General features: G+C 53.3%; 7 protein-coding genes across 7 annotated transcripts; 5 read left to right on the top strand and 2 right to left on the bottom strand.

The window, feature by feature from the left end:
• Window positions 1-185: 185 nt before the first annotated feature.
• On the top strand, window positions 186-909 carry BBA_06748 (putative transcription factor BTF3a; the record flags this gene model as incomplete). Its single annotated transcript, XM_008601845.1, has 4 exons — window positions 186-240; window position 313; window positions 424-596; window positions 674-909. The coding sequence occupies 4 exons, from the start codon at window positions 186-188 to the stop codon at window positions 907-909; spliced, it is 465 nt and encodes a 154-aa protein (XP_008600067.1).
• Window positions 910-1,322: 413 nt separating this feature from the next.
• Window positions 1,323-2,622, bottom strand: BBA_06747 (adenosine-deaminase domain-containing protein; the record flags this gene model as incomplete). The annotated part of the gene is made up of 3 exons (XM_008601844.1): window positions 1,323-2,116; window positions 2,165-2,406; window positions 2,456-2,622. The coding sequence occupies 3 exons, from the start codon at window positions 2,620-2,622 to the stop codon at window positions 1,323-1,325; spliced, it is 1,203 nt and encodes a 400-aa protein (XP_008600066.1).
• Window positions 2,623-3,060: 438 nt separating this feature from the next.
• Window positions 3,061-3,791, top strand: BBA_06746 (60S ribosomal protein L24; the record flags this gene model as incomplete). Its single annotated transcript, XM_008601843.1, has 2 exons — window positions 3,061-3,111; window positions 3,360-3,791. 2 exons carry the CDS (start codon window positions 3,061-3,063, stop codon window positions 3,789-3,791), a joined length of 483 nt encoding a protein of 160 aa, XP_008600065.1.
• Window positions 3,792-4,224: 433 nt separating this feature from the next.
• BBA_06745 (putative peroxisomal membrane protein) lies at window positions 4,225-4,910 on the bottom strand (the record flags this gene model as incomplete). The annotated part of the gene is made up of 4 exons (XM_008601842.1): window positions 4,225-4,228; window positions 4,264-4,436; window positions 4,498-4,700; window positions 4,787-4,910. 4 exons carry the CDS (start codon window positions 4,908-4,910, stop codon window positions 4,225-4,227), a joined length of 504 nt encoding a protein of 167 aa, XP_008600064.1.
• Window positions 4,911-8,361: 3,451 nt separating this feature from the next.
• On the top strand, window positions 8,362-9,761 carry BBA_06744 (uncharacterized protein; the record flags this gene model as incomplete). The annotated part of the gene is made up of 2 exons (XM_008601841.1): window positions 8,362-8,541; window positions 8,598-9,761. 2 exons carry the CDS (start codon window positions 8,362-8,364, stop codon window positions 9,759-9,761), a joined length of 1,344 nt encoding a protein of 447 aa, XP_008600063.1.
• Window positions 9,762-11,792: 2,031 nt separating this feature from the next.
• Window positions 11,793-12,245, top strand: BBA_06743 (uncharacterized protein; the record flags this gene model as incomplete). Its single annotated transcript, XM_008601840.1, has 3 exons — window positions 11,793-11,984; window positions 12,061-12,069; window positions 12,222-12,245. The coding sequence occupies 3 exons, from the start codon at window positions 11,793-11,795 to the stop codon at window positions 12,243-12,245; spliced, it is 225 nt and encodes a 74-aa protein (XP_008600062.1).
• A 2,680-nt stretch (window positions 12,246-14,925) lies between these two features.
• BBA_06742 (HET domain-containing protein) lies at window positions 14,926-17,721 on the top strand (the record flags this gene model as incomplete). Its single annotated transcript, XM_008601839.1, has 1 exon — window positions 14,926-17,721. The coding sequence occupies one exon, from the start codon at window positions 14,926-14,928 to the stop codon at window positions 17,719-17,721; it is 2,796 nt and encodes a 931-aa protein (XP_008600061.1).
• Between the last annotated feature and the right edge of the window lie 538 nt (window positions 17,722-18,259).

Here is an 18,259-nt window from a genome sequence, read left to right as displayed (position 1 = left end):
AGCAAGAAGGCCATCTGACGCTACCCCTCATCTCTTTGGTACGTTGCGCCACCCCGAAATAGCCGACGCCCTACCCAATCTCGACTATTTGCAAGGGCTTTGCGGCCGTCACCATTGTGCACTCAAATTTGTCACTTACGTGCCGAATCTCTAGCCGATCCCTCCCTCTACACACAACTGTCATCATGGCGGATATTCAGGAGCGTCTCAAGAAGCTTGGTGCCCAGAGCGCCCGCAGCGGTATGTCCAATTCTGGCAGAAATGCTGCCCAAATTTTGAATGTTGACAAGTGGTGCTAACTTCAATGGCCAGGGTAAGCATTTTGCCCCTCACACCACCGAACATCGCTCAGAAAGCCGACGACCGAATGCCGCATCATTTTAAATCAGCCGAACAAGCTTGCTAACGTGTATTTTTGCGCAGTGGCAAGGGAACTCCCCGTCGTCCTGCCAAGCGCGGTCCTGCCCGCTCCGGCGCTGATGATAAGAAGCTCCTCCAGACCCTGAAGAAGCTCAACACCCAGCCTATTCAGGGCATTGAGGAGGTCAACATGTTCAAGGAGGACGGCAACGTCATCCACTTCAAGGCCCCCAAGGGTACGTAGCTCGGCAGAGAGCAACTGAAAGCACATCGGGAACGGCCCGGACGGCACAATGCTAACGCGTCCCGGCAGTCAACGCCTCGGTCCCCTCCAACACCTTTGCCATCTACGGCAACGGCGAGGACAAGGAGCTCACCGACCTTGTCCCCGGTATCCTCAACCAGCTCGGCCCCGACTCCCTGGCCTCGCTCCGCAAGCTCGCCGAGAGCTACCAGGCCATGTCGAAGGCCGAGGGCGGCGAGGGCGATGACGACGACGAGATCCCCGACCTCGTCGAGGGCGAAAACTTTGAGAGCAAGGTCGAGTAAATACGCGCTTGGGATATTGCATCACAGGAAGCGGCAGTTGAGAGAAAGGGCCTCGAGATTTGTCATTTTTGCAGCGGTGGTTTTCCATGGTGGGCGGGACTTGAAACACAGCCCTGGCCCTCTGCATCGAAGTTCCCCGCTGCATAGGATGATGGTCAGAGGAAGCAGATAACGGCTTGTACTTTTTTCTTTTCTTTTCGCATATGGGACTGGGGGCTCAAAAAAGTAAAATCAAAAATGAACAACTCTTTCTCCAGTTGTCTAGCTCACGGTTGACGAGATTGACGTGGGCCAAGGGTCGGAGAAAAGATCACTTAGTGGTGTAGGCTCAATGTCGTTTATTTTGTACAGAACGCGAGCTACATATTGAGAATATACCAATCTCTATTGATGTCATATATCACGTCTCTGCTTTACTCTATGCTAAATGTATCGTCACCCGTGTTTTGTATCCAACCAGCGAGCGCAACGTTCCTTGCGCGCGCCTTAGCCTTGTTTCGCATCTCGAGCAGACGGCATTGCTTTATTTGATCGTATGTTACTGCATCTAGCTGCGTCGCTATGGCCGGCCACTCTGGGAGTTTACCCGCGAGCTCTCGGCACGCCTGCCACATCCTGCGCCGCGACATGCTGCTGGCGCCTTTGGGCAGAAACGGCTTGTGTCCTTGAATCACCCCACCGAGAATAGACTCTTCGATGCCGGATAAAGCCCACGCTGCTGCAAGATTGCTGGTAGTCAAGTTGTCAGAGCGCGACTGCACTGCTCGTCTCGAGTACTCAAACTGGACTGTGGTTGTCGCCACAGAAAAGGGACGAAAGCTGTAATCGCCAACCGTGACTTCGTCTGCGATGGCACTCATGCGCCCCGTTGCTGAGAATGCGCGCTGGCATGCTGTAGCGGAATACTGGTCCTCGGGCATAACCAAGGTGGAGATGTAGATGTTGCTGGGATCGACAAACAAGGAAGTGAGCGACGCCAGCAGCGAGGTGCACTGCTTGAGAGCCAATTTGTCTGAGCACGACTTGGAGAGTGTAGGTGGCGCATCGCTTCGCGCTGGCTTTCGTCGCACTACGCCGAGCCGTGAGAAGTAGGCCCGTCCGGGCAGCTGCCGCAATGCCTCGTCCTCGCCGGCTGCTTCTGCAGACATATCCCAAGGGGACGCATCGTCCTGCGCCGCCATCAAGTTTTCCATGCTTGCATCTCCACCTATTTTTGATTAGTCTATGGAATATTGTTGTGGCTGCCAAGACGTACATGGCGCTTCTGAGGCGTACATATGAAGCTTGACGCCCCGTCGCAGACGAAACGGGTGAACGCCAGCCGACGGACTGGATCGCTCTATCAGATCCGAAGAGCCATTGTCCATCAATTGGATGCACTCATCCAGGACGAATCGGTTGAATGTGCGAATGGTGAGTATCTCGGCGTGCCAGTCATGTAAGCCGACGCCGTTGCAGCTGGGCATCTTGCTCGCCGGAAGGCATTTCATGCCCGTACTAGCAGGGTCTGAGTAATCGAATCGCCGTCAAGAAATGAAGGGCTTACGCTAGAGATACACAGGTAAAGATTTCATCCTTTTCGGCCACAATGCCGCTTGCTGGTATCCATTCGTGTAAGCCATTATCGCGAATCTTTGGTTTTCGCTTGGCAGGGAGCTTGCCGAATTGAGCGAGCACTGCTTCCGCAATAACATTGGCAGTAGATACCGCCATATACTCTGCGGTTGTATAATGTCATGGCGCTTATGTTCAAACACCAAAAGACGTCAATTAATAACGCCGGATCATTCTTCAATAATGCTAAAGCAACTCAGGTTCAGACAGTAATCATGGAGATCTTGAACATTGAAATGTCCCTTTTGGGACAGGCGGATCCACTTCTGGAACTCTAGCTGAAGCAATAGCTTTGATTGGTCATCCCGGCTAGGGTCAAATCGCCAAAGCGAGTGTCATCACGTGACTCTGCCGCAAAAAGCCACCCGGGAACTCTCTTTCGCCTGCCCTAGACTTTGCTTAGGTAATTTTGGCCACACACGCTCCCCAATTTTGAGAAATTGAAGCGGACAACAGGCGTTTGAACTCTTGCCATCGCCAAATCCACGGTCCACCACAACACCACACTTGTCGCCAAAACACACCAACCGCGACAAGATGCGTACCTACGACGACGCTTTCTCGGGACAGAGAATCTACCCTGGCAAGGTACGACCAATTTATTCCCGTCCCGTTGCAATGCGAATCGAGAGCGCCGCGATCGAGAGAAGCGATGAGGAACGACATGATGTATCTTGGGGACCTTTGAGCTATCGAACAACATGGGGCTCCTCATTGCTCTCTTGCCGACGGGGTGCTTTGTCGAAAAACTGGCGAAATTTACAAACTTGCGACGGGACATGATGTCTTATATACGATGGGAGTTGTTTGATGGCTAACTATGGTGTTCTTCACAGGGTAAGATCTTTGTCCGCGGCGACAGCAAGGTCTTCCGCTTCCAGAACGGCAAGTCCGAGTCGCTTTTCCTGCAACGAAAGAACCCCCGCCGCATCTCCTGGACCGTCCTGTTCCGCCGCCAGCACCGCAAGGGTATCTCTGAGGAGGTTGCCAAGAAGCGCACCCGCCGCGCCGTCAAGGCGCAGCGCGGCATCGTCGGTGCCTCGCTCGAGGTGATCAAGGAGCGCCGTGGCATGCGCCCCGAGGCCCGCTCGGCTGCCCGCGCTGCCGCCATCAAGGAGTCCAAGGACAAGAAGCAGGCCGCCGCCGCCGCCAAGAAGGCCGACAAGGCCAAGAACGCTGGTGCCGCCAAGGGCCAGACTGTTCGCCAGGTCTCCAAGATGGGTGCCAAGGGTGGTGCCGCCAGCAAGCCCGCCGCTCGCACCCGATAGATTTGTTTGACCGATAAAGAAAATGTGATTAAAAACTTTGGGAAAATACAAAAATTCAACGGGTCAATTCGCGGAAGCGGAGGAATGGGGGATGAAAGGAGTCTCATTTGTGGTTCTTGTGTCTTTCCGTCCGGTTCTTCCATTACAGGTGCATGGAATGGCATAGGGTACATTGGTAGTTTTTTGAGCAATGACGAACCAATGCAAATTCAACATCATTCGTGAGGTCATGCCAGTGGTTACAGATCTGTCGTCATGACGCAGGCTGCCATAATCAGATATGGTCACCCTGGCTGAGCTTTGCCATGGATTAAGCCCGATGCGTACGCACAACGGAGACCTACACCCAATGTACATGAATATCCTTATGCTAGCGAGGATATCGCAGAGACGAGAATCGTACAAGTATTACGTGCTGAATTGACGGTCTATTCTATCTATATTTGTATTCTCTAGATTATGAGGTTCTTACAACTTGGCCAGGACCGCGTCGACGCCAGAGACGGTGACACCACCAGCGGGCTCCAGCTCGGCGTAGGTGACCTTGCCGTGGTCAATGACAATGGCATAGCGGCCGGTACGGTCGGGAGAGGTCATCCAGCCGATGCTCTTGCTGAACTTGCAGTCGTCGTCCGAGGCGAAGATCTGGGGGGGGCTGTTAGCAACGGGTTTTTGTCAAGATATTGCGGCGGAGAGGGCTGCTCACAATGAACTCGTCGTGAATGTTGTTGGCCTTGCCCCAGGCGGACATGACCCAGGCGTCGTTGCAGGCAATTACGACGACCTGGTCGACGCCCTTGGCCTTGAGCTCAGCAGTCTTTGCAATGAAGCCGGGAACGTGGTTGGCCGAGCAGGTGGGGGTGAAGGCACCAGGGAGTGAGACGAGGACGACCTTCTTGTTCTTGAACTCTAGAGTGTCGGCTTGCATTAGTTACTGGCATTGTCGAGGGGTGAAAGCGCTCCCAATGTCATGCTCGCGCGGGGTGTTTTCTTACGGGAGCTGGCGGGATATTTGGTAGGGACGCCGCAGGCGTTGAAACCGGCGGTCTCGGGTGAGGGGCGCACCCAGCCGAAGACGACGTCCTCGGGGAAGTTATCACCGGCCTTGAGAGCAGACATATTTGCGGTTGGATGGGTTGACGGGTTCTTGTGAAAACTGAATTGGTGTCTCGGCGTATTAGTTTGTGTGCGTGAGCATAAAGTAGAGAAGAGACAGTTTGGCGGGGGGGAAACGAACTATTTCAATTGACAGTGTACGTACAGGGATGTGGGTTCAGGTGTGGCTATCGGCGGGCGATTCTCGTATATTCCAGTGTTGATTTACAAAACTGCGAGTACTTTTTGTTGGGTTGAGAGAGACACGCAGTCTTGGTATTTGGAATTGGTTCGGAATAGAGGGGCAGGAGCTCTCATTGTACGGGCGCGCGCCCAGCAAGATTACACCATTGGGCGGGCGGGGTTCGAACAGCAAACCGGCGCACGGCGGGGTTCTCTAAAACCAACTTCTGGGCATTCACAGTGGGCTGGCGCGAGCTCGGCCCAGCCCGGCTTTTCCGTGCAGAGCAGCGTCATTGGGACCGAGATGGAGGGCTCCGTCGGGGCTCCGTTAGCGAGATACATTCATGACAAAGTACCATAGGCGGTGAGTGTGGTACATATTAACGACGTCGATTACATAACGCACCGTGTTAGACCTCGAATGGCAATCGGGAGCGACACCGCCGCGGGTAGTCGGAAATGCCTTTGGTTGGACGCAAGACTGGGACTCGAATCGACAACGGGGCCATTTTCGTGGCCTGATTTCGCTCTTGGTCGGATGTGCGGATCCGTGTCGGCTTGCTTCGATTATCGAGATGCCGGTGTAGGGTAGCCGGTGCCCGTCGGCGACGGCGAGGCATGTAACGCTCGTTTTCGGTTTACGAGTGGCATGTTTTCGGTATACAGTATGCGATGAGAGCACGGAGGCGAACTTTGACGTGGTTGGTCGGTTTTGTCTCGCTTATACAATGTTGTGGTGCGTTTTCCATTATTCGACCATTTTGGCTGAGATATTATAATGCGAGTGGTTCTTTTCTATTCCAGACACAAGCACTACGGATAGGCAGTAGAAACGAGGACATCCTTGTTTGAGTATCGGAATTATAACACGTGGTATTACGACCCTTCGATCGTATAACTGCTTATCGCAAGACATATCGAAGCGGTACATGATGTTGATGGTTTGTTTGTGTTCTACTGGTACAAGGACACTGCCGACCTTGCAACACCAATCGGCAGTTGCAAGATGATGGGCCGGACCCATGAATACCCGAGGGACTCTTTCCAGCGGAAGCGGCTCCGGAGGCGTGTCTCTCATCAAATTGACTTGTCGACACGACGCGGCGGAACCTGGCACACCTGGGACCCTACCCTGCCATGGAGGCGAGCGCCACAAAGGAGACGAGATAACATGTTCGGTAGTCCCGGACGAAGAGGAGACTTGGGGAAATCAAGAATCGAGATGCATGTCTTTTGTGATGTCTTGCCGCGCGTGCTTATTCGTCCAAACAAGGATTTAGTGCGCGTGGCTGGATGCGCGTTGATGGTGGATACAGCGAGTCAGGATCGTAGACCGAATGCATCGGGAAAAAGCAGTTCAAGGTCCGTCGCAGGTGAGAAGGGCAGTCCCACCAATAAACACCCAAGACATGCCGCAGAGTGCTCCAAAATAGAATATTGACTCAGATGTCGTCTCGTTGCTTGGAGACTCCGACAGAGAGTCAGAGTATTTGAGCGCACATATGTTTACTTTTTCTCATTCGATAGCTTGCTGCAAGAGGCAGAAATAGCGCTACACCAAAGGAGAGAGCGCCCAGCTGTTCTTGGCCTATCAAACGGGTGAAAAGAAAATGTCTTCAGCACAGCTAGTTCATCAATTGGTAATGTAGAAACAACTAGCAGCAAACTTGGGCGGACCTGACCTTGTGCTACTGCACCAGACGGCTGGTACCAGCTCTTTGCAGACAATGGTCCGCGTTGGCGCAAGTACAGGGCGTCTCTCGCTGTAACATGGGCTCCTGCGGGCGTTTTTTATTGTTAGGTACTAATGTAGGTACCTGTGCCGCCATCCATCCGCTCCCGCGTTTTGTGCCCTGCTGATCACGAGCTTGGTGTACCCAATACTGATCGACATGCGCGACTGCACCGAATACGTGCTAAAGATCTTCAATAGGAGCAATATTCCCAGCCATTGATGCTGGATGCCCAAGGTATGCACCGAAACAAACGCCATCACTAATAAGAAGCTGACTTGCTCAGGCTCGTTTGCCACCACTTCGAGCAAAACGACAACTAGCGGAACACTCTTTTTTCTTGGCGAGGGTTTCTTTTTCCATCAGTATTCCAGCCGTCCAGCGGAACAGCCCTTGGTCCGTGACATACTGAGTAAAGTCTCCTCGCTTCCAGGCCCCCATTTTGCTTTTGGTCTGTCTTGGCCCCCTTTACTTCTCCAAAAAGGCTGCTGGTGCACTGCAGCCTTCGTTTGCATCATGTCGGGTGCCATGGACGTGGCTGCCGGCGGCCCTGCATCCCGGATTCGATCAAATATGAGAGCAAATTACGCAGCCGTAAAAAAAAACAAAAAAATCTGTTACTGCGGGTGGTGTACCTCATTTCCACAGTTTCACAGCACCACCAGAGTACGAAGAACATGTCGAGCCCTGTCGCGGCAACGCGGCAACAGATAATCGAGTTGCCTCTCTAAAATTCGCCATTCGATGCTGCCCTTTACATTTACTAGTTGGCCAATACAATCCCAGTCTTGCACATCTCCACGCCCTCCGCAAACAATAGTCGCTGTCGAAGCTGCCGCTCGGACGCCATCATGTTGCTAGTTCAGCAGCCTTCGTCTCGTCTCGATCTCACAAGGATGGCAAGCACGGAGCTCCCGCCAAGCCGGGTGCTTCTTGGAGGGCTTCACTATTTAGGATTGACTGACGGATATTGCATCCTTTGACGGTCGCACAACATTTTCAAGAAGAAAAGACCTTGATTTACTCCGAGCCGCAAAGTTAAAACCCATGCAACAGCCCGTTGAACTAGCTTTGGGTCCGGTTCTATTTCCACTCTGTCAGCAGCAGCAGGGGTTCGAGCGTCAGCCACTCCATTGTCTCGACCAGAATCCGGCAAGGAGCTTACCTTGTCAGTACCCCAGGATGTGTGTAAGTGCTCGATCAAGTACAGATACACCACCCTTGACGTGCATTCGCTTCTTACTGATCGACTAGATGCAAGTGTAACCTGCAGCCATGCATCTCCCCACCGCATCCAGCCGTTCAGTTGGGCCAATTGTTTCTTCTTTGACCATGCGCCACGTCCCGCCTGAGAAAGTCAATTTCCCGTGTTCCTGGTTGCGGCGCCGCTGGTACACAGTCTGGATCTTCTTGGCCACACCATGGCTCCGGGCCGACCAATGTATAAGCCTCGTCCTCGCCCTCATTCTGTTGTGCAAACGTTCCTGAAAGACTAAAACCATTCAATATCGTGGTCCGGGATAGTCTATGCCAAAGACGCTGCGAATAACCTCATCAAGATGGGCGTCCCTCTCACATACACCAGACCGAAGCATGTCGACGCTCAGAGTATCGCCAACCGCGAATCGGCCGCCGATGTCAAGGCGAGTGGCTCGGTACACTCTGGCACATCTGGCTCTAGCACCGGTATACCCGAGTCTCTTGCTTTTGACAACATCATTAACGGCGGAACCTGCCCTGTAAGTGATACCAACGGCATCCACATCCATGTCACTAACTAACACGTCCTTTTCAGCCCATGACTGTTCGTGATTTCATGAACTATCTCATCTACATTGAGCACGCGGCCGAAAACCTGCAGTTCTTCCTTTGGTACAGGGACTACGCCAAGCGCTTTGCTGATGCCGACACCACTGACCTGCACCTATCCCCCGAGTGGACACAGACCATGGAGGACGAGGCAGTCGCCCGCATCCGCAAGGATAATGCCGACAAGATGCGTCCAGAGAACGCCGTGGCCGCTGAACTGTTCAAGGGCACAGATTTCGAGAAGCATGGCCATGAGACCGGCAGCAGCAATCCCTTTACAACGCCTACGCGCATCTCGGACGACTCCCCCGACCAAGCGTCCGTCTACACGGCCTCCCAGGCGCCCACCACAGCCGTCAACACGTATCGCTCGCAGGCCTCGGAAGCCTTTAACGCCGCTGGTGCCAAGCAACCCTTTTCTATTCAGCCCTTTCGCGAGGAAATTAACCGCGTCATTGCCACCTACATCATGGACGGCGCCCCGCGCCAGCTCAATCTTTCCGCATGGGAGCAAAAGGCCGCCGTTCAGGCCCTCTCCCACACCACCCATCCCTCTGCCCTGCGCCTCATCATCAACTCCGTCGAGACGATGCTCCGCCGCCAAGCGCACCCCAACTTTGTCCGCTGGTCCATCTGCAACGGCAACCCCGCTCGTGTTCTGTTTGCGCGCTGCCTCGGCGTGGGCACCATTCTGCTCGGCATCATCGCCGGCATCGTGCTTTGCCTGAGCGGTGCGGGACGCGGCTGGCGCGCCTTGACGGCTATTGCCTTTGTTGTTGGTATCAGCACCCTCGTTGCAGCCTACAAGGGCATGTGCGTCGTCTTGCACGGCATGCATCACCGCCACGTGCGCCCCTGGGAGCTCTTTACCCAAGATGTAGAAAAGGACGACGCCGAGAGCCATAGCGTATCCAAGACGAGTTTCGAGTCGTTTGGCTCGAGCAACAGCTACGAGGACGAGCCCTGGATCGTCAAGTACGAGAAGCGCAACGTCGTTCGCAAGGTATTTGACCGCGAGGTCTGGATCCAAGAGCCGGCGCTGCGTCAGATTCAAGATACCATTTTTATCCAGGCAGTTCTTGCCTCGATCCTCCTTGGTGGTATCTTGACAGCAGTCTTTGTCGCTGTTCCTGGCGGCCACTTTTTTTAGGCGTGCTTTGCTGCGAAACATGTAAGAACCATGGCATCACCTGTACTTTGTATTTGTTGCTTGGCTCAAGATACCACGTCTTTTTTTTCTTTTTTTTTTTCTTGCGTGGGCTATGCTGAGGCTTTCGATGATTTTATCGGATTTTAATATTTTGCCAGATGAGGCGTTATTGTACCTGGGGCGCTTTCTCTTTCTTGTAGTTGAGATTTACATTCTGTCAACTTGACCAGACACGTGATAAACTGTGAGCTACAGCATTCCATCAACTCCCGAACTTTTAAAGATGTATCCGTAGCTGTGTAGTAAATCTTCTGGCTACTGATGCAGTCTGACGTTCTGCCATGTCGATTTAGAGAGCTAAACAAGGTGCCTCGAAGAATTTGCCAAGCGGCGTCGGACAAGGGTCGAAGCAAATGCAGCCAAGCACAACTATTTGCTTTTTAAATCTAGGCTCAGCATGTATCAACGGCACAGTCTATATCTCAACAACTTTTATTAATCTTTTACAAGTGCAGCGGGCGACCGACCGAGAAAGGAAGCCCCTTTGCGCCACGAGTTTCTGACATTTGATGGCGGATCCCGAGCATTATTAGTCTTTTGTCGTGGAACGCACGATTCGCTCTTTCTTACCCGTTAATAAAATAATACTGTCGGTGTCATCTCTTCAAATCCAGCTGACGTCGAGCTGCGTCGATGCTGCGTCGACCCCGCGTTCTGGCTCGGCAACGGCTCCAGTTCCCAGTCCTTTGTCGCTTCTCCACACCCGACAAATCGATGATTGTCTTTTTTTCTATTTATAAAAAGTATCGTCGATTTCTCACCATTTTTGGTAGGTGGTAGTCGATGCAACCCGAAATGTGCGTTAGAAAAAGCCTCGTGTGCCGCATTCGATGCGCACATTGAAGGTGGCTTTGTTCTCGCTGGCAAAGTCCAGCTGCCTTATATTCATTAAAGGTAGTGCAAGGTAAATTGACATAGATTTGAATCGGCATATATCTCACACCACTGTCTATTCAAGCATAATCCACAGCTTGAGGAGTATCGACGCCGGGATCTAGACGAATCCAGAACCACACGGTACAGAGCAAGGTCGAGCAATTTCGTCCAAAATTCGTCAGCCGTATAAGTGCTGTTCAGCTAGTCGTACGGTAAACCCTAATTCCGTCAATTATCTGTAGATCGCAATACGCTCTTTGCTATTGTACGTCTCGTGACAGGGTCCCTGACGGCTTCCCCCCCCCCCCCCCCTTTCGACGGGCCCATGTACTTTTTCATCTCCAACAGATTGCAGACGGGCAGATGGATTGCTCACACCCACCCAACAATGAACGAGCCTCGGTAGATTTTTTATCGACCGTCAGAAAGAGGAGTGTGAGGATTGTGCTGGATGAAATGGGATTTCGACACAATTGCGAGTTCTCGTCGCGCTCAATTCCAGCTTGCCTATTGACGAGTCTTTTTCTGCTATTACATCGGGGGATGGATCTCCCCTCTTTCTCTGTTGAAAAGAACATGTCAGAACTCAATTCCCCAATTCAACCGTGCATGACATGAGCCCCGACGAGTCAGGGCATGCAGAAGCCTCCCCTTGGCTGGTGAAGACGCATGGTTGCTGTTGTCGGCCGCCAGGCAACTATCGGTGATGGGCCCGAGACGCTGCTAGTGAAGAAGGATCAATTGTTTGCATAGGTGAGAGAGAACAGGCATCCCAAGTACTTGCACAGGCTGAACATGACGTGGGGTTCGCAGCCGAGGACGAGACGATGCAGAGGTAGCTTTTGCCAAGCGTGCCCAGGTGACACGAGCTGTGGAGAAGAGAACGGCAATGTATGCTGTTTGAAGAAGGAGATTGAAGATGCGCCGAGAAGCCAAAAAAAAAAAAGAGAGGAAAAAAAAGTCGAGACTTTTGAGAAAGGAATTGTAGACTACAAAACTCATCGTCTCTCCCGCCTTGACTCCCTCACGACCAACTCATTTAGCAACTCTCTTGTTTCAGAAAATTGATTTCACCGTTCCCTTACAGCCATCAACATGCGTGCCGTCACCATCCTCGCCATCATCTCCGGCGCCGGCGCCCTCTCCATCCGCGCCGAGTGCCCCACCTCCTCCGGCTCCGCTTGCGGCAGAGTCGAAGCTCTTGGCCAGAACGTCATCTACCCCAAGTGCGACTGCAAATTCACCTGCTCCGGTCCCGTCACCTTTTCTGGAATCAAGGCCGTCGTCGTAAGTTTGTTTTTTTAGAGGCCTGCAAGTTGGAAATTTGTGCAACTGCTGACAAAATTATGTGCTCTCTAAACAGAGCATCGGGGTAAGTCGAGGACCTAGAAAACAACGATTAATATGTGCAGTTTCGGAATCATTTTGCTAATTCGCTTACCTTTTTTTCTTACTTTTTTGCCTCCGTTATAGAAATGCGTAGGTTTTTTTTTTATTTCTCACCCAATTTGCAATGAAGCGCAGCTGACCGGCATCACCAAGGCTTAAACTTGCTCGAGCTGAGCATAATCCGGTCCAGCCGGACAATCAGCAAAGGCTGAGTAGGATAACGAAAGTGTCATCAAGACGTTTGTGGCGTCATTGATCATCTTTTCACGCTTGAGACAGATTTGACTTGTTCTGTACATGGGGGAATGTGAATAAGCAAGTAAAATATGAACATAAATGTAGCAACGAAATCATCAGGTGCAGAACACCATGTGCAATAAACCGTCCATGACAACGTCGAACGTCTAAAGTGACACTGGTGAATGGGCTGTCAGTACTACTCAGCTCTATTCAGCTCGCTTTTTGCACCAATCATGATGGGGATGAGCCTCGTGCTGTCGTAATCTGCGTGGAGAGTGGTAACCCTGCATGAGGAGGGCTCAATCACAATAAGCCACATGGAGGCGTATCGCCTTGGCGGGATTTGATCCCCGCACTGGGGGCATTGTAGGGCGTCATGGGGATGTGCATCATGCGTAGAGCGGAAGTACAAACTTGTAGGTTTTGAAGTGTGCCACGTTGCCGAACCGCGGTCTGGGCCGGTCCAGGGAAGTCTTATGCGAAAGCATCGGAAGGAGAGGAGAGAGGAGAGAGAGAATCCGGAGGGTACAACCGACGGTTGGCGCCTACTCCATTGGTCAAGAGCTTAGGAGACTTGAAACGGGGCTTCGAACATCTCAGTCTAATACTAGTAGAAGAAGAAGAAGAGCCTCGCAGGGCAGTGAACTTGATGATGATGTTGCAAAGTCAGCCAACCAGCCTCACCGTCAGAGAGATTGACGATGCAGAAACAGTCAGCCTCATGGTCTGGACCTACTCATCCTCACCGTACAGCTTCCTGAAAAGGGGGGGGGGAGGATGTAAAAAAAAGTTACCGGCAGCCATGGCGGCGAACTGTTGTGGTGTAGTAGGTTCCCCCGGGGCGGATATATGGTACTGCATCAGATGTCGAAAAAGGCGGCGTAGAGGGGGGGCAGGGGAGAAGAAGTTCCATGACCTAACAACGTGGGCCGTCGGACCTGGTTAAATTTGGACAAGGCAGACACGACTACGATCCTTTACTGATAATTTACAGAGCGAGTCCGCCTTGCGAGCATTGCTCGATTCGTATGATCGTATCTGACGTACATCTTTATGACAAGTTGCTTCCCGCCCTTGCAGACCGCCACCAAGAGCCTTCCCCAGCAACCCAGCAAGCCTTCTTTTATCAGCCCCCACATGCCCCAATAAGATAGCAGGAGAGAGACAGAAAAAAGAAAGATCTAGACCAATGGATGGCGATCCCATGCGGGCGGGCCGCCAAGTTGGCCGTGTGGGGCTCTCACCACAATTGTGTGAAATATAACTACGACACTCCCCCGATCCCCCCCACGGGAACCCAAACAACGGCCTAATATGTTTGCTGCAAGCAAAAAGAACAGAGACAAAGTCACCAGTCACAATCGTGGCACCTCTTGTCGCTGCTGGCGAGAAATCATCTTCCCCCCCACCGCCCCTACCCGTGCAGGGGCATCGGTCAACTCCGACACAGCTGTGCGGCGACTACCGCGCATCTCGCCACGGGCTGGGGCACATCACCCGACGAAAAACGACGACGGGAAAAAAGAAGTAGGCAGCAGCAAGCCCGTTTTGAAGTAAGTTTACCCTGACCAAAGGTGTTTCTGATTTCTTTAAGCGATGACTGCGCTTTGCAATGTTGTGGGTTTCAGCTCCGCAGCCAGGCAGGGCAGGGCCAGAAAACAGGCCGGCTCTACGCATATACCGCTAAATGATGCGGCTTGCTTTGCGACCCTCTTTGAGGAAAGAAAATGAGAAAGATGGGCAGTTGATGAGAAAATAGTGATACATACATGCGTTTATCATAGGACCCCTTGAGTAGAAACCCGCAATTTATGGTGGTGGCAGTGCATGTCAGCGGCCGCTCAAGCGGAATAGCGCAATCTCTATTGTGTCATGGACGTTAGTCGAGCCAATTGGCGGCAAGTAGAGTAATAGAGGGGGGAAGGGGGCAATAATACTTTTGATAAAGGACGAGTTTGAGAATGTTGTGATGGATTCGACGTTGCTTTTATAATGGCAAAATATTGTTGAAAAAACTTTGTAATTCTCGGCGTTCAAATCTGCATCTGCGGCCATAAGGTAGTTGTTGATCGATTCACATGGCTGGCCGGGTAAACCCACTATAAACGATGAAAATGGACTAAATGGGCAAAAGGCAGACATAAAATCTGTGGATTCGATGGAGTCTTGAGACATGGGGGCATTTCATGCAAGGCTACTACATACTACTGGTCTTCACTCTTGTATGGCAACCGTAGGCATGCCTTGTAAGGCGAGGCTGGCAGCTGGCAATGCAGCTGTATTGAATCATAGGCGCTAATGGCAAAAAAGGAGTAGCATATGCGTGCCTGCCGACTGACTGCCTTTCTCATTTCTGACTCTCTCGTTCCTGCCCTCCCCCGTCCCCCCTTGTCTGCTACACATTTGTGATTTTTTTCGCCTAGTATATATACGCACTCTGCACTGCCATCTTGTCCGCTGCCTGGCGCCCCTTGGTTCCAAATAGACGGTTTTTTTCTCAGTGGTTGTCGCTATTGCGAGGACATGTATTATAATACCCTAATGATTCTTCATCTTGCCTGGCTTGCAAGCACTCTCAACTTCTCCCTTTACCAAGATCATGAAGCTTGTTTGTGTACGCAGCCGAGCAGTCGTCGAGTTGCCCGATGGTGCACTTCCGCCTTATGGCGTTTTTTCCCACACGAGAGACAGGCCCCTTTTACGTGAGCATCTCGCTGTTGGTTCGGACTTTGTTGGTTCAGACTATGATGTGCCCCCTCCACACTACTCACCGAGCCCAACCTCCCCACCACTGCCCTACTCCTACATCAGCAAGAATTCCTCGGCGACCAACACAAAATACCATGGCTCCACCTTTAACAACACCAACAAGCGTCCCTACACACTCAATACCAAGAGCACGTGGGCGCTCTGCGGCGACACCCTCGAGCATCTTTGTCGACATGCGCTGCGCAGCGGCATCGAGTATGTCTGGATCGACGAGTTTTGCATCGACAAGACATCCACGGCCGACCTCGACGATGCCGTCAATGGAGCCCGGCGTCGCCTGCGCAACTCTGCCGTTTGTTTCGCCCATCTCCATGATCTCCCCGCCGCCACGGTGACGACGACGACAACAACAACAACAATGACGACGATATCCGAGGCCGATGCCTCAGCTTGGAGCCGCTGCCGGTACTGGAAGCGGGCTTGGACCCTGCAAGAGCTAATTCTGCCGCCGCGCGTGCGTTTCTACGACGCCCAGTGGAACTACCGCGGCGACAAGGACTCGCCGGTGCTGGCGCCGCTCCTGTCCCGCATCACGGGCATTCCGCGCAGCGTCCTCGTTGACGCCGCTGCTCTCGCCGATGTGGCGCTCGCGGTGCGCATCTCGTGGTCAGCCGGCCGGGCCGCTGCGCGTGAGGAGGACACGGCCTACGCGCTCGTCGCCGTCACCGGGGCCACGCTGCCCGTGCGCTACGGCGAAGGAGCCTCCCGTGCCTTTCTCCGTTTGCAGGAAGAGTTACTTCGAGACACGCGTGACGGGTCACTGCTCGCCTGGCGGAGTGCCCGCGGCGACGACGGCGAGGTCCGCGGCCTGCTCGCCCGCTCGCCCGCCGAGTTTGGCCACTTCGCCGCCACCGCCACCGCCACCGTCGCTGCACAGGAGCCGCAACGACCTTGGGTATTTAACGGCAAGGTTCGCTTTAGCAGCAAGGGCATCGAGCTCGAGTCGCGCGTCTGCAAGGGCCCTGGGTGCGTGCTGCTCTCCATTGGCCAGAAGCGTCAGGACCTGGGTACGAGCAAGAGCATTGCCATTTGCTTCCGCGAGTGGAACGGTATTTATGTACGAGTCGCCTCGGCGTTGCGTGTGTCCTTGTCGGCCCTGCGTAGCTGGCGTTGCATTGACGTAATGCGCGACGTCGACGACAGCCATTCACGCTCACTCCGAAGTCTCTTTGTTGGCATGCCATGCCGCATCGAGATGACCAAGCGTGGTGGCCTTGAAGGTGCCTGGCGCCCGCCATCGCTGCCTCGCGTGGTACAGGACAGCGAAGAGGTTGTTGTACAGCACCAGGACCACCAGGACCCCCAGGACCACCACCACCCCCACCAGCAGGCAGACGTCAAGATGGACGAGGGTGACGAGGTCATGCTTCCGCTCAGCCCCCAAAAGAGCCAAACGCCTTCCAACCACTCTGAAGGCAGTTACGTATATATAGCCATGGCTGGGTCCTGGATGCCATCTCAAGAGCCGCCGCCCTCGTCCTCCTTTCGACATGCCAAAGACCACGACACGTACTCTGACGCCGGTGCCGACGAAGACGTCATCTCTTCTGCCGATAGCGACCCAGGAAGCTTGACGTCCAATAGCGCCAGCGTCACCGAGTCAGAATCGGGCGACGACAGCAATGACGGCCCCTCGCACCACCCGTACCCTGTCATGATGAAGGCATCTGCTGAGGCAAACGACGACTTTGACGCCGATGCCCCCGCCACCGAAACGCGCAGCACCACGACCCTCACTGCCGACAAAGACGACCGTGACAGCCTCCGGGGCCTCGTCATGCAGCCCGCCATCCGCGACCATGTCCTCGCCACATCCTACCAGCGTGTCATGGCCTGGATCCAAACCGTCACTTACGTGGAGCCGCCGCAGGACCGCATCCCACCGCCCAGTCGCATCAACCCTACCGACTGGTTCGCGTCCGCCGAATCTCTGACGCTGCTCTGCGGCAATGGCAACGGCGACGGGCCTCGGGAACACATGGTCAAGGTGTCCCGGCCTGACGGCTACTTCCATCTCGCGTGCCCCTTCTTCGCCGCTGACCCGGCCGCCCATCGTTCGTGTGTGCTCGCCGGCCGCGACCTGCAGACCCTCGCCGGCGTGCTGGCCCATATTCGTGCGCACCACCCGCCGACGGCCTACTGCGCCTTTTGCCATTGCGACTTTGCCGCCGACTACGACGCCCGCGACGCCCACATGGCCCTGCGCACCTGCAAGCCCGTCGGCCACTTTGCGCCCCAAGGCGACGCCTCCCGCAAGGGTGTTCCCGAGGCTCAGCTACGCCGCATCAAGGACAAGGACAGGCTGCGCGCCGCCCGAGGCATGGGTGAGGCCGAGCGATGGCGCCGCATCTACGGCGCGCTGTTTCCAGACTTGGTTCAACGGACCGCCTCGGACGGCTGCGACCCGTACCTGCGCGGGGGCAACGGTTACGCCGTCTCGCTAGTACACGACTACTGGACGCTGCACAAAAGAGAGTGCGTGGCCGAGGCCTTGGAAGCCTGCGGTGGGCACGATATTGACGAGCTGAATGACGGCGAGGCCCTCGATGCGCTCTATCAGTCGACACTGACGGCGCTCGTCACCAAGATTTATCACGAATGGCATTTGAAAAAAGAGGAGGCCTAGTCTTTATGCTTTTATCATTTTTTCCCCCCTTCTTTCGCATGTTTGAGTCTTTTTTGTTCTCCGCTGTATTTTCCTTTCTTTTGTCATCTTTCCTTGTCTTTGCTTTTGTCGGCTATTTTGTACGGTTTGTTATCATGAAAGCGCCATTTCTTCTCTTCTTGTTTCGCAGCACTAGGTTATTAATATATTGAATGATTAGATGGTTTCAACAAGGTCAACCAACGGTGGGCCACAGTAACGACAGAAAAATTGACACACTATTTTTTATATTTTAGTTTATCAATAGACTTGAACGTGACACAGACCAGAAATAGAACCAAAAAAAAAGGGAAAATGAATGAAGATGAAAACGACAATAACCATTCTTCATAAATGAGCAACTAGTGTTCCGGAAACATTAATTGTTGCCTGAATATTGACCGTCCGTTGCCGGACTTGAGCTGGTAACTAATGACAGAAAACAAAGAAACAAAATAAAAGCTCAACGTATATATATAGCGACGTAGCCATATGTAGACGACGAACAATAGAAGATCTC

The sequence above is a fragment of the Beauveria bassiana genome (assembly GCF_000280675.1).
Source record: "Beauveria bassiana ARSEF 2860 unplaced genomic scaffold BBA_S00020, whole genome shotgun sequence".
In the NCBI taxonomy this organism is placed as follows: domain Eukaryota; kingdom Fungi; phylum Ascomycota; class Sordariomycetes; order Hypocreales; family Cordycipitaceae; genus Beauveria; species Beauveria bassiana.
This window is presented reverse-complemented; position numbering and strand designations above follow the sequence as displayed.